The sequence below is a fragment of the Daucus carota genome, chromosome 3 (genome assembly GCF_001625215.2).
Source record: "Daucus carota subsp. sativus chromosome 3, DH1 v3.0, whole genome shotgun sequence".
Classification (NCBI taxonomy): Eukaryota; Viridiplantae; Streptophyta; class Magnoliopsida; order Apiales; family Apiaceae; genus Daucus; species Daucus carota.
In genome coordinates this window covers 52,143,784-52,158,796 of record NC_030383.2, presented here as the reverse complement: position 1 = coordinate 52,158,796, position 15,013 = coordinate 52,143,784, and the positions used below count along the sequence as shown (strand labels likewise).

The window sequence follows — 15,013 nt, the reverse complement described above, 5'->3', positions numbered from 1 at the left end:
TGTTAAAATTGATATTTTTGTTCGAAATATTTGGCCTGAATGCCCAAAGTTCTGTTGAAGTATGTTATTAATTTCTGATTGGGTATACATTTACTGTTGAACGGTTCAAAATATGTTTTCTTAATTAATCTCAGAATGTATATTTGATTTTTGGTGATGTTTGAAAAAGCGGATACGGATATTATCCGTATCCGGATAATATCCGACCTGATACGTATACGGATTTTTTATTCTAAAATTTGCGTATCCGTATCCGTATCCGATTTTGAGTGGGCGGATACGGATACAGATACGGATATGAGCAAATCCGTATCCGTTTTATCCGTTTGACACCCCTATTAAGAACAACTTAAATTCTCTAAATATGATTGGTCTAAATTTTAGTTGTTATAGATTTTACATGACTAATTTGAAATTTAGATGTTATCTTTGATTAAAAATAAATTAAAATTCAGTGATCTGTTAAACTTCGCTCTTCCATGTGAATAATAGATCGTTATACACTGGAAGATATTTGTAGCTTCAGAAATAGGGAAAAGAGTAATAAACTTCTATATATCTTAAGAAATGAAAATTAATTGATTTGGAGGAAAGTGGCCCTCATTGAGATTGTGCCTAGACTGACTAGTAGCACAAAAACCAGGCTGAGTACTTGTTAATAAGACATTCAACTCCTTGTATTTTGTACTTGAAACTTTTTTAAGCTCTAATGGAGGGTGACCTAATGCCTGGTATACGTATGACTAAGAAATCACTCAGCAAGCTAAACTGTAAACTCTGAATAACAGTATCACTGGTAACTTGACATGGAAGTAGTTGTTCATCTCTTATTTCTTCTAGTGGAAAATATCAATAATAGGAATAATATATATTTAATCTGTATATGAATTTACTAAATTGTACAATCAGTCTACTGCAGGTGGCCACCGTCGAGCACATTAGCAGAAATCACCAGGCTTTCCAACTTTTATATTCTGTTCGGCTAGGAAACTCATAATCACATTTCTCTGCCAACCTTTGAAACTCCTGAAACGAAAAGTAGGACATAAGCGAGCTAATCATATAGTTCAATAATATGGTCGAAGAAATAACTCCGTAATATATAATAAATATATGTTTGAATTATATCTTGTCATGCTACATGATCTTGCTGTCAACCAACAAAGCAAATAATGAAACTTGAAGCACAAAATTAAATGATAGGTAGACATAAACATACAAGTTAATGTTCATTAAGGAGGTATTGGTGTGTAGCTCAACAAGAGATATGCGTGCGGGTAATTTGCATTGGTGGTGTTTCCAAATTCTTTTTATAAGAGGAGAGCATAAAAGAAACTGCAGAAGACCAAAGGTGGTAAACCAAGCTTCTGGCAAAGTATATGATGACCAAGATCTGGAAGAACGTGAAGTTTCTTACAGAAACAAGTCACTTCTGAGCAATAGTTCTAAAACATGATACACCAAGCCTTTTGAAAAGATTTGGTCGTTTGGCTTATATGTGGCAGGACTTTCCTCACCAATTTAATTTATAATGTGAAAAAGATGTATCAGAGATTTCCGCTAGTCACTTTTCCTTGGGAAAACTGTCTTTTGTTGTTAACATTCAGAAAGTTTTGTCCCATGTGTAGACTTCTGTCGGTTGTTTAGGTCTGTGCTGGAAATGAGTATCTTATATGTTATATGCTCATAGCAACAGATATCCAGCTAAAATCAGCAAAGCGAAAGGGGAAGGTTGTGAAACTCATGAAGTAGAAGGTAGAATCGCCTCTTCTACTGAGAAAATAATTTAAACATTTTTTATGGCTTTTAAGTGAAATTTATAGAAGTTCTAAGAATGGTAATTTTTGCATCACTAGAATAGTAGAATTTTTAAGCTCCCCATATATAATGTAATACTTTCAACCAGAATCAATGGCGCACGCATTGAAACCACAAATTCCAAAATTTAAAAAAAAACAAAAAAAAACCGAAGGCTTCGCAATAAAAGGCACATTGGCTTCGCAATTAAGATTTTTCTGGTTCTCAATGTTTGCACTTTGGCACAATAGTAAAAATTTGAACTTACTTTTGATCAATATGTGCCAGAACATCTCCTCCGGGAAAAGCTGCTTTAGATGTCTCATATGAAACTTTTATAGCTTCTTTCCATGTTCCACCAACTTCCCCTGGATTTTCCCGAGCTTTAGATTGACCCGGGTCTTCCATTAACAACGAATAGCCAGAAAGCAAGTGCCCTACCCAGACAGTGTCTTTCCTGAAAAGCAACAAATTTTGAATATTGATGTTGGAAAATGTAAGATGAAGAGATACTTAGAGCAAGTCCAAGAGATGCCTTATAATTTAGTGCATTTGATAAAAAAAGGTCGATTTAACAATATCCTAGTGATGCCTTATATTACTAGGACAGCCTCTTCAAGCCTTATTTTTCACGGACCTCTTTCTTTGCCCTGTCTTATATTTATGATAAATTATTATATACACACTCTCTCTCTACTTTATATTGTCCTTTAATGATGAAAGAAAGTCTTTACTAATAAAATATTAATGATATAGTGAGGATGCACATTGTTGGAGTTGAAGTTGGTTAAATATGTCCTAAATTAGTATAACATAATTTTTTATATTATATTTAAGTCTTGAACTAGGACACTTTGGACTTGCTCTTATGCACTGAATTTTCTTCCAGCCTAATCAGCTAACTGCTCAATTGCAGTAATGGATAATAATCAATAATAGGATCAGGTAACTCACAGGATAACATCCATGTGGCGGGGTACATAATGTCCCCCGCCAAGACCTAGAAGGATCTTGTTTTTGCCATTATTCCTGCAACACATTGCAAGTGCCAGGACAAATAAGATCGAAAAAAGAAGCAGAAGAAACAAACAAAAAAAAAATCTATTATAATAATTCTGCACATGATAATTACCTGCTCCAGTCTCCAACAGCATCGCCTCCTCCAAGTCCAAGCCCTTCCCAAACTAACTTAACTCGCAAAAAATGAAAAAAAAAAATACTAGTAAACCTATGAGTCAATTACCATTTTGTCTTTCTTTAGTACTTGAAAGATGCTATAATAGCTGATATAAGACTATTATTATTTAAAAAGGAAAGTTATGGAAGCTATGCTACTAGATATGAACTGAAGATCAAACACTCATGGGAAGAAAAGGAGAATGATGTTGATGGTACCTAAGGCCTGATAATGATGTATGAATAATAAATTACCCTTTGTAGTTTGTTCTATGACCAAGCATTTTTGAGATGAAAATTGAACAATTGACAAAGCAAAGCAAGAGAATAGAAGAAAATAAGGAGTTTATGTATAATTGTATAAGTAAGATAATCACAGGTAATCAACATATTTTCCAGAAAAAAAACAAAATTTCCACTACTGCAGGTTTGAACAATCTTAAATGCACAATGTACAAACATCTATTACTTGTTCTGGCATGCAAGGTGAAGATATTAACCTAGTGTATATATAAATCACTTCCATATCAATAAAATAATATAAGCTCTACCCTACTAAAGCAATGGCTTGTGCAGCATCCTGCCTCTTCCAGTACTCCTCTGTACTACCTAAAATAAACAATGAAGTAGTCTAAGATACCAATATCAGAGAGGAAAAAAGATAAAGAGACGAGGACACTCGCATATAATAAGTTAATGTGATTCCAAGTTGAAATGACATCATTAGTAGAAAGTACCAATTTCTACAAACATTGTCGGTGAATTAATTTCAGGTCCATGATGGGTTGCCTCAAGCGTGACCTACATAAAGGTACAAATGTTATGCAACAGCTATATCCACATTATAGGCTCTGGAGGTTTCATGAATTTATCAGATTTCTTATATACGAATAAATATTAGGGAATCCTTCCATAGTTCTTTTTCAACGACAGTGGATATATAGCAAAACTACTTGCACTATATAGGATCTTGCATTAAAAAAATCAACAAGTGAGAATGTATATTACCTCAAATTCAGGAGTTAAATCATGAGCCTGAGCTATAGTCTTCAACAACTTCAACCATGGCCCTATTCTAGGATTTGGAGGTGCAGCCCACCCCGGTTTTCCACCCGCTGGAGACACATCACTTTCACGCAAGTGAGGCACACCTGAAAACACATCAAATCAAAATCAATCATCTCCATAACTCGGGACACGAAACATCAAACACATGATTAAAAACAAGAAATACCAATGGGGTGAATGGTGAGAGCGGGACGATTCGAGGCAGCAGTGTGCTTGCTCAGAAAAATAACTTCGTGAACAAGCTCACCGGTAGCAGCCTCCCACCTCTTATCCAAATGATCCTCTCTGACAATACTATTATCATGTTTTAACAACCTCACTTCCTTATTCACAAAACTCGACATATTCCCCTAAAACACACCAGTAATCAAATTCAATAATAATAACAACCATAATCAAACATTTCACGAAACCCCAACAAAAATCTCGAGGGTTCATTGTTGTTAATTAGATGGGCACTATTGAAATGTGAATAGAAGACAATTAGCATCAAACAACGAACATAATGAGAATAAATGAATAATAAGAGTACATAATGATGACCTGAAGAGAGGGGCCAGGGTGCCAACCAGGCATGGAGAGAAGGGCAGAGGCAGGGCCGATAGAGGCAGGGTCAGTGGTGGTTGCCACCACGAGGCTCACCATCTCTCTGCTCGTCGCCCTTTGGAAACTATTGCTACTGCTACTCAACCTTGTTAATCTTGTATTGTCCGGCTCCTCTTGGACTTCACAAATCCAATTTCTTTGTTTTATAATTTTTTTTCTTATTAATTATTTTTTTCAAATATTGGAATGTTGAATTATAATGGTATTTAAAATATTCGAGATGGTATTTTAATGTAATAAATTTGTGGATTCAGTTGGTTTTTCATTTTTCATATTTTATTAATTTTTTATGAAATATTTGAGCTGATAACCCCACATCGGGATATATATCTTATGAAATTTAAACAATTTATAAAGTTCGTCTTAAAATTTGGATTGTTATACTCTCTTCAAAACTTGTATACATATAAATTAATCTGTATTGACATTTAATTATTTTGAAGGTGAGATTCTAAAAATTTACGGGCCGAATTAATAATATCCGTTAGATCATATAAATACTATTTTCTTCTTTTTTCTGAGAATGAGAATGAATCTCAACAAATATGATTCGGCAATTCACCATGATAATTCTTTTATTCAACAAAAGCTTATCATCTAATCGCTGGACATGCAAGATGACAGGGGAAATTTAGACAATAAAACTTTAATGTCCGAAAAGAAAAACTGTTTTCTTCCAAGCATCCTGAAAATATACACAAAGGAAACAAGAAGAATATAAGTCGATAAATATAATATACTATATATATTATAAAGCAATAAAAGATAATATAAAAATTATATAGCGAACACTAAAGGAAAAACAGTATAGAGACAATTTAAAACACAAGCAATAAATGATAACTAATTAAAAAGCAAAAAACACGTCAATAGATGACACTTAATTGCTTATATTAGTCAAAATATTCTCACAATCATGAAAATTCATGATTGAGATAATTAAGCATTCAAATAAGACACAATTAACAAAACGATAAAGCCCTCAATTAAGGCACAATTAACACCTTCAATCGAGGCACAATTAACGCACTCAATTAAGGCACAATTAATGTTTCCTTTGTGGAACCGACTCACAGATCCCATTCTGATCCTGGAATAGCCACTGTCACCGTCATCCTCTTTGACCACACACCGCTACCGCGAATGGACTATTCCCTTTCCGAGACCCACGCTTCTGGTCACGTCCGATAGCACGTGTCACCGACCCTAATGAAACGATCAGTTTTAATTCATCATCATGATCTTATATTCCTCAAAATTAACAAACTCATTCCCATCAGAATCAACACTACTGATCATTTTTTTGCAATCTTCCTCCGTCCTGTTTTCCCTGAGTTTCGTCATAATCTGATGCAGCTCCGCCGCAGAACTCAATCCATCCTTACCTGCAAATAATTATTAACCAAGAAAAAACAACCAAAAACTCACCTGGGCACCCTAGATTCAGAAGCAGAAACACCGGGGCCAAGCTTCTCTACACCTTCAACACTACTTGAGCACAAAAACCTCTTAGCAAACCCCTCGTTAGAACAAAACCCGGAACCATAAACACCTACTGATGGTGATGGATTAATCCTCTCTCGTACTCCCTGCACCGAAGTTGTCAAAAACCCATATGCATTTGTCATTTGTGTACACGGAAGATTGTTTCTATATCTACTCTTGGTTGGGAAACAATCGACTTCAACTAGAATTTAATATTTGATTTGTCAACGATATAGATGTAATTTAAGATGGAAGGAATTTTTATTTTTTTTAAATGAAAATAAATTTCCATTGATACTGAGTATCGAGAATACAATGTTCGACGGAACAAAGTTTCGTTCATCCACAAAAATATATCATCTAACCGAAGAGTAAGCAAGTACTCTCGGACGTTTAGATGGAAGGAATTTGAATAACTTAATTATCTATTTAAAATTTAACATGGTGTAACAAGAAGTTTATCCACTTGTTAAAATATGTATTGAAAGTGTAACACCCTGTTCCGGAGTTACGAGGAAGTAAGTGAAGAGCAAGTAAAGTTATATAACTTTCACTCATGTTTGTACTCCCGAGTTTTTCAAAAGGACGAAAGCCAGTGACAATGGATGCAATTATGACATAGTTTCACTACAGAAATGGGATGAAAGTGAAAGTTTATTGCTTTCACTTACATTCACTTACTTTCTCACCTAAAAAAACTTGGGAGCAGGAATTAAGCAATTGTTAGTAAGTGTGCATGTCAAAGCAAAGAAAGAAAAAAAATAATACGAGAGATTATTATCCTAGTTCGTGATGACGCAACTATTTATGGATCCGCTTACCTCTAGTCATATTCATGAACTCCTCCGTGAACTCAAGATTTTCACTATAAAATAAAGTATTCCTTACAACATGCGTGGAAACCTTTTGACAACTCTACAAATATAAATCCAATATAAATCTTGGTACTTAACTACCCGTTACTACCTCAATACAAATCTAAACGAATCTACTTTATCATCTTTGAACATAACTCCGTGTTACTTCCCCAAAATCGACGTAAAACCCTTAGGATCTTTGAATTTCTAAACTTTAATTTGTCGGTCTTCGAGTTTAGGTCTTAGGTTTTGGTAATTTCCTCTTCCTTCAAAAATGACTAATTCTCCGTCAGCATGTCTAGGACTTGGATCATTGGACAAAGATCACTTCACTTCAACTCATTACAAAACTTAGAAAATAACATCCATGACAAAAAAATCTTGTAATTAAGAGAGTTTTAGACCAAACACGACTAGACCGAGAGTAAATACAATATTCGGTTAAGAATCCATATGTGTGTGTGTGCCTGTGCATGTACACATGCTTGTGTTTTGGCTAAGTAATGTCATGTAGGTCTTTGATATTGGTTGTTCCAGGCATATGACATGTGATAAGACCTTGTTAACATACGTGGTTATGGGGACCAACCCTATCGTGATATTTGGAGATAAAAACAAAGGATTTACCAGAGGATATGATAATTTGAAGATTGGAAATGTTCCCATTTGTAAAGCATAATCTTACTCATTATTTAATAGTGATAACTCAACCAAGTAATTGAGCAGGAAACAATACGTAAGTATAATACAAGAATCAACATGTTGGAGATCTAGTACGTACAAAAATAGACAATCCAGCTAACTGAAGCAACACTCGTCCACTGAAAGAAGTTCATTAATATGTTCAATAATCAGTGAAGAACAAAGTTCAAAACTCTTTTTGTTATCGAAAGTTGTCTATCAATTCAGTCACAAGAACCAGAAGATTCCAATATACATGCTCTAATTATTCGGAATTAAATTCTGAAGCAACTACAACCAAGTTGGACTGATCAAAGCCATTCATCAAAAGATGATACAAAGTTCGGTTTCAATATTAGTCGTTTGTGAACCAGACTAGTGCACTAAACGTCAATACATACGAAGTCGTTCGAAGTATTTATTCAAAAGAGAATTGATCAAGTCAAGTAAGTTGTTCCCATATCAAGTCGAATGCTTTCAGATGTCCCTGGCCAGTTTTTCATCACTATTCTTAACTACAAAAATCACACATATGTATATCAGAAATCACTATTTTATATATGTAAAATCTGACAAATACACACACACACACACACACACACACACACACACATATATATATACAACGTATATCATCTTCATTTTCAATCATACTACATTGATGAAACTCCTAGCATCTTTATCAACCCCTTCCACTACTACCGTCGTCGCCTACAACCATGATTTGTCTATCGCCATTTGTCATCATAACTTGACATTACTAATGACTATATACCATCACCACACACTTCATCCCGTTATTTGCTACCATCACGGACCTCCTACAACTATAATTGATCATCAACAATCGATCACCAATATCAATTATAAGTAATTTTTCTCAATGGTTAAAAATAAAAACAGATGATTTTACTGTATAAAATAGTGATTAACAGCATAAAAACTAGTGATTTCTGTAGTTATAAACAGTGATTGAAGGAGTGGTTTCTAGTTTCTAGAATAACATTCATTTTTATTTTATCACTTGCCTATAAATATATATGTAATATGTATGTGTTTATGCTATGAATGTTTCGCTAAGTACAAACATTTGTAGCGCCACTTATGTCATATGGCGCCACTTGAGGTCAATAGAGTCAAGGCGCCACCAGCAAAATGACAAAGTCATTTGCTATGAAAAATGATGGACGTATTAAAAAATGTTATAATCATATTCGTTGGATATTTATCCAACGGTCAGATAATGATACTCCATCTATCCCTCTCATTTCCTTTATAGCGTTTTGCATTGCTTTTCACATTGCTTTTCATGTATTTTAAGATGCATATAAAACACAGTTTCATAACTTATTTTTAAAATTTATCTTTCTTTTATAAATTTTTAAATATGCTTTAAACCGGTCCTCATAAACAACCTATTCGGCTGAAGTTTAGTCCTCGTTATACACGTGTCGGGCACATGACCAGATATAAATTGGGCGTTGGCGCTCCCTATAACAATTTTGAGGAATAATGCCTCATATATAACATTTTGAGAAAATGGCCCCAACCCTCACAACGCTATCTAATGTCACGTTTTAGGATCATGTTCCCCAATGCTAGTTCGTCTAGCGTTTTCATCATTTTTAGTCTCACAGAGTTCAGTTTTGTTGGACTTTTATAAATGGGTATATTTCACAGAGATAGAAAATATTAATTACAATAGGATTGTCCCAACATTAAACCTGACAATTTGGTACACGACATGAAAATATGACACAAACACAAAAGTATACGTACACAAAAGTATAAGAGTGTTTGGATTTTGAATTTTGGTATATGAACACAAAAGTATACGTACATGAAAGTACACAATTAATCTAGAGTCGGGTATGAGTTTTCATTTTATATATACAAAAGTAGTCGTACATGATTAAAAAATATTGTAAATAAATAAGTATATTTCTATGTAAAATATGTATTCACATATATATAATATATATTTATGTACAAATTTGTACATAATTGTGTCTAAGTATAAAGCTTTAACTTGTATATCTTAAAATAATACATAAATATGTATTTTTATAATATATTTTAATTAAATATTATTATTTATATTTATATTAAAAGTACATGAAAAGTACCCGACACGTTTCGAAATAGATTTGGATCTCAGACTAGATACACGAATTCTAAACGGGCCGGGTACGAGTTTCAATTTCAAATATACGAAACACGGAGATCCACGACATGACACAATCGACATATTCACCAACATATAACAATTCACCCAACATATAACAATTCATCCTGTTTTGTTCATGAGAACGCTGCACAAAATAGCGTGAAACGTAACAAATGAAAATGATACCCAACATTAATGTGATATTTGAAACTATTTTTTTGGAGGTGATCATTGACTTTAAATTTGTGATATTACGCCCATTTTCTCATAATAGTATAAATGAGAGAACCAATCAATCAATCAATATATTCTTAATTTGTGCTAGAACTAACTTTTCTTAAATACTAAAGTTACCCTTGCACTTTTTTCTTCACACACTAATGATTGTGGCATTTTAGACATCTTACATTTTTGTGGATCATCCAACCGAAAATGGGTTGCTCCACTTCAGATATGCGTCTGCTATCACTGGATATCCATTCTTTCGAGTCGACTTATCATTTTCAAAACTTAAACAGCTGATTAGGGATGGGCATCGGGTCACTTCGGGACCGGGGAGTGCTATCCCCAACCCCGATCCCCGAATTGGTACCCATAACCCGACCCCGCCCCGATCCCCGACGGGAAGTACTTTTGTTTCCCCGTACCCGCCCCGAACGGAGAACGGGAATCCCGCGGGATTTCGGGGTTTTTACAATTATACTAAAATATAATTAAATTTCATGATTATACTATATTTTAAAGAAATATTCAGCTTAGCTCTGTAGTGTTTAACAAAAAAGTAGCCTGATCACATTCTCCCGTGACTATGACAAAAATAAAATCACAAAAACACCTGTAACATGACATTTAAGAAAACAAAGCAACATTTTTTGAAACCTGATCCACACAAATAACTTCTAATAAAATATTCAAGAATGAAATTCAAGTTAAAAAATAATAAGAATATTACACAAATCAAACTTAGCATGCTAAATTTTTCGAGACTTGCAGCTCTGTGAACGAAGATTCCAGAAACACTCTCCCTACTAGTAAGTAATATGCTTGGAAAATCATATAAGCTATTAGAAAATTATATAAACATTAAATTTCATATTTCTTGGCCATATATGCAGAGCTAACTTAGGTCATGTGTTTCATGTGCATAAAAAGATAACATGCACATTTTTTAACCTGATTATACATGTATTATTTTGACAAAATCTAAATAATAAAAAATTGTATTAAAATTATATATCAACCTATACATATTTTAGGTTTAACATATTTTTGAATTCAAGTTATGTTTATTTCTTCATAAAATTTTATTTCATATATTTTATCTCATAAATCTTAAAAAAAAATTACATTTTTTGAGTTCCATAAATATTAGTTATTTTTGTACTTTAATTTATTATGAGTCTGATTTTAAATTTTTTTTAATCATGTTAGATTCTTATGTTTTTTCGGTTATTCATATAAGCAATATTAGAAAATTAAATATTTAATTTCATGTTTCTTTGCCATCTTGTATATGCAGATAAATAAGGATTCCAACTTTTATTAGGGTTCTTTCTTTGTCTCCCTGTTTTGAGAGTCGACTCCCGTATCTAGCCACCACTTCTCCATCTTCTAAATCTTCATCCTTTCATCGATTAATCATTTTCACTCTCCCATCCTCTATTCTGTATTTCAATTTTTCAATAAACCAAGATCTGTGAGATCTTGTTGAGTACCTTGTTATCAAGGCCGCGCCCATATTTTTGGGATGTTAGTATGTCATGTTTTGTGTTTTGTGTGTGTTTTCGTATCGTTGTCGGAGGTTTCTCTAAAAAGGATTCATATGGTATCTTGGGCGATCTGTAAGTATTGCATCGATTTTGGGATGACGGTGGATATCGCAAAAACTCACCTTTTACTGCAAAAATTTGTTCATATTTTGGGAGTCCTTGTTGCTCCAATATCAGTTGATACAACTGATAGTTCTGAACGTTGGGCTACAGATGATACTTATGTGGAGGTCAATTGTTATGCTACGAGTTTCATAGGTGATGTAGGTTGGATTGCTCAATATTTCATTGTATTACTTTTTAGATCAAAGAATTTAAATATTCTATGTGTTAAGCGATCTGAAAACAAAACGGCTATTTGTGTAGCTCGTTCTTTGTTTCACAATCAGATTGTAGTTGACAATTCGGGGGTTTGTCCCGGCTGGGTTCCGATGAGTGATTTCTGTTAATAAAATCATTTGTTTGTCAAAAAAAAATAAGGATATGTGAAGAAAATGATAATATGCACATTCGTTAACTTGCTTATACATACATTATTTTGAAAAAATTTAAATAATAAAAAATTGTACTAAAATTATCTATATTTTAGATTTTACATAATTTTAAATTAATTTTGAATTAAAGTTTTATATATTTCTTCATAAAAATTTATCTCATAAATCTTAAAAAGTTTTACATACTTGTAAAATTGTATATATTAGTTATTTATGTATTTAAATATATTATGAGTATGATTTTATTTTTTTGTCATGTTTGATTCATATATTAGTTAGCTATGATGATTTTAAAAAGTTATAAATATATGACGTAATAATAAAAAATTTGTATAAAAAGTAGTTGTTTTTACATTTGACTTAATAAAAATATATGTAGTAAAAGTCTTAATCCTAGAAATTTGAAAAAACAAAAGATAAAAATTTAATAATTGTACATGCAAGCATAATAAACAGTAAATTTAAGAACTTGAATCATGCAGTGGTGGTATATCAGATGCCAATCACTCACCATCATCTGAATCTTCATCATTAATAGTTGGAACTTCTATTTCAAAAAAAAAAAAAATTAGAATAATTATCACATATATATATAACCAAAGATATAATAACCACAACAATAGAGAATACTGCCTCCTTCCTCAAGAGCAGTTAACCAAATTTGACAACACATGAGTGATTCTAAAGTTTTAGGAGTAAGTCTATTTCGTCGCTCATTCAACACTCGACCACTTGTACTAAAAGCAGATTCTGATGCTATTGTAGACACTGGCACGACAAGCACATCCCTAGCTATGGCTTGTAAAATAGGATACTTTAAATTAGTTTTCCAATAAGCCAATATATCAAACTCCTCACTCCTAGGCAACTGCTCCTCTTCTAAATAATTATCCAATTCAAATTTAACATGTGATACTTTCCCCTTCTTTTCTTGACTAAGAAAAATTTCATAATCACCAAGAAAGTGAGAAACTCATCTACTACTCAAAGAGATAGAAGAAGATTTAGACACCAAAGTACACTCACCATCATTCTTCTTTTTCTTTATTTTACCTTCGAACAATGTGAGCAAGTCATAACAGGAACTCTTTTCTCGCTCCACCATTTCTGGACAACGTTGCCCAAAAAGTTTAATGTAGTAGTACTTGATAAGGCTGAGCTTGAATATTGGATCTAAAACAACTGCGACGGCTAGAAATCCATGTGATTCATTCCAATATTTTTCATATTTCTCAATCATTTTGTTTACCATATTTTCCACCACCTCATTTCCACATAGAGACCAATCATCAAGTGTCATCTTAATATTACACACATCTGAGAAAAATAAATTTGCAGTAGGATAATTAGTACCACTAAACAACAAAGTTGTCTTGTAAAATATTTTCAATCTTTCACAAATATCTTCAGCTAAAATCCAATCATCATCACTGGGGAAACATTTATATTGTGTCTTCTTTAATTTCAGTCGACTAAAAACATTTCTATAAGGCATGGCCGTGTCAAGCATCAGACAGGTGATGTTCCAACTTGTAGTATAATCAATAGCCAATAATTTTTATATTTGACACCTATTTGACGAGCTGCCTCTTCAAATTTCTGCTCTCTCTTTGCAGTAGCGGTCCAATAGGCTACACTATCTCTTACATTTTCAATCAAAGGCTTTATAACCTCCAAACCTTCTTTCACTATCAAATTAATAATGTGAGCTGCACATTGGATATGAAAGAAAATTTTCAACCAAATTTGGTTGCTTCCAAATTTATCCAACATGAGATTGATCATTGCATCACTAGTGGTACAATTATCCACTGTCAAAGTATTTAATTTACTATCAACATTCCACTCTAAGAAAGTCTCCATCAAAACCTCACATAATACTTCTGTTGTGTGTGGACATGGCACATATGCAAACCTAAACACACAAAAATTAAAAATAAAAATATTATTAGTAACAAGTATATATATAAATGTAACTAGTAAATAATTATATCTATAAATATTAATAGTACCTCATAATGTGATTCTCCAACCTCCAATTATCATTGATAAAATGTGCAGTGATTACTATGAACCTCTTTTTTTTTTACTCTTACATGTCCACATATCTGTAGTGAATGAGATTTTACTTTTAACTCTTTCCAAATGCCTCATAGTCTTTCTCTTCTCAATATCATAAATCTTGTAGATGTCCCGTTTAAGAGTGGTTTGAGAAACTACTTTAAACGCGGGTTGTAAACCATGGCAAAATCTTTTAAATCCAACATGGTCCACCATACTGAGAGGATATTCATGTATTATGATCATGTAAGCTAGGTGTTTCCTAGACTCTTCTTAATCAAAATTATAATTCTGGAGGTTGGCCTTTTTCCCTCCACCCATCACAAAACTAGATGTTAGAATCTTTTGCTTGCCATCAACCATTTTTTTTCAGACAAAATTTAGAGTGGTCTTGCAAATGCTTTGTTCCATTCTTCCCATCTCCAATCAATTTTATATTACAAAATAAACATCTAGGCTTGACTACACTGGTTCCTTTCACCCTCTATTCTCTGAAAGTTTTCCCACCATTTACTCCTTATATTATCTTTAGACGAAATTTCATCACCTTCAGAATTATACTCTTTGTCATCAATTGGTTGAGCATTTTCGGCTTGAGAATTTTCAAGGTTTAATGGTTGAGACTCATTTGACTTCCCATTTTGATCCCTATTATATTATATCATTGGATACTAAGATTTAGAGAAGTAGAACATATTGATACATAAAAAATATAAGAAACAAGCATTTTACAAAAAAAATCAAAATTAAGACAAGAAAACACTTACAAATCAGATGATAAATGACCCATATGATGATGTTTGAATGCAGCGTTATATATTTTCTTCATTGGTTAGGATTATTCAATTGAAA

At 32.9% G+C, this 15,013-nt stretch overlaps 1 protein-coding gene across 1 annotated transcript; it reads right to left on the bottom strand.

The window, feature by feature from the left end:
• Positions 1-764: 764 nt before the first annotated feature.
• LOC108211073 (D-aminoacyl-tRNA deacylase) lies at positions 765-4,757 on the bottom strand. The gene is made up of 9 exons (XM_017382563.2): positions 4,585-4,757; positions 4,208-4,391; positions 3,982-4,124; positions 3,711-3,774; positions 3,530-3,582; positions 2,930-2,985; positions 2,752-2,826; positions 2,066-2,254; positions 765-1,026 (listed from the first exon to the last, which is right to left on the bottom strand). The coding sequence occupies exons 1-9, from the start codon at positions 4,684-4,686 to the stop codon at positions 939-941; spliced, it is 954 nt and encodes a 317-aa protein (XP_017238052.1). The 5' UTR covers positions 4,687-4,757; the 3' UTR covers positions 765-938.
• Between the last annotated feature and the right edge of the window lie 10,256 nt (positions 4,758-15,013).

Bases quoted from the DNA above. Each gene is read 5' to 3' on its own strand.
- LOC108211073 (XM_017382563.2), bottom strand. From the start codon at position 4,686: ATGGTGAGCCTCGTGGTGGCAACCACCACTGACCCTGCCTCTATCGGC. The intron at 3,583-3,710 runs GTACTTTCTACT...TGTTTATTTTAG, and splicing joins GACAATGTTTGTAGAAATTG to GTAGTACAGAGGAGTACTGG. The intron at 1,027-2,065 runs GTAAGTTCAAAT...TTTTCGTTTCAG, and splicing joins CTGGCACATATTGATCAAAA to GAGTTTCAAAGGTTGGCAGA.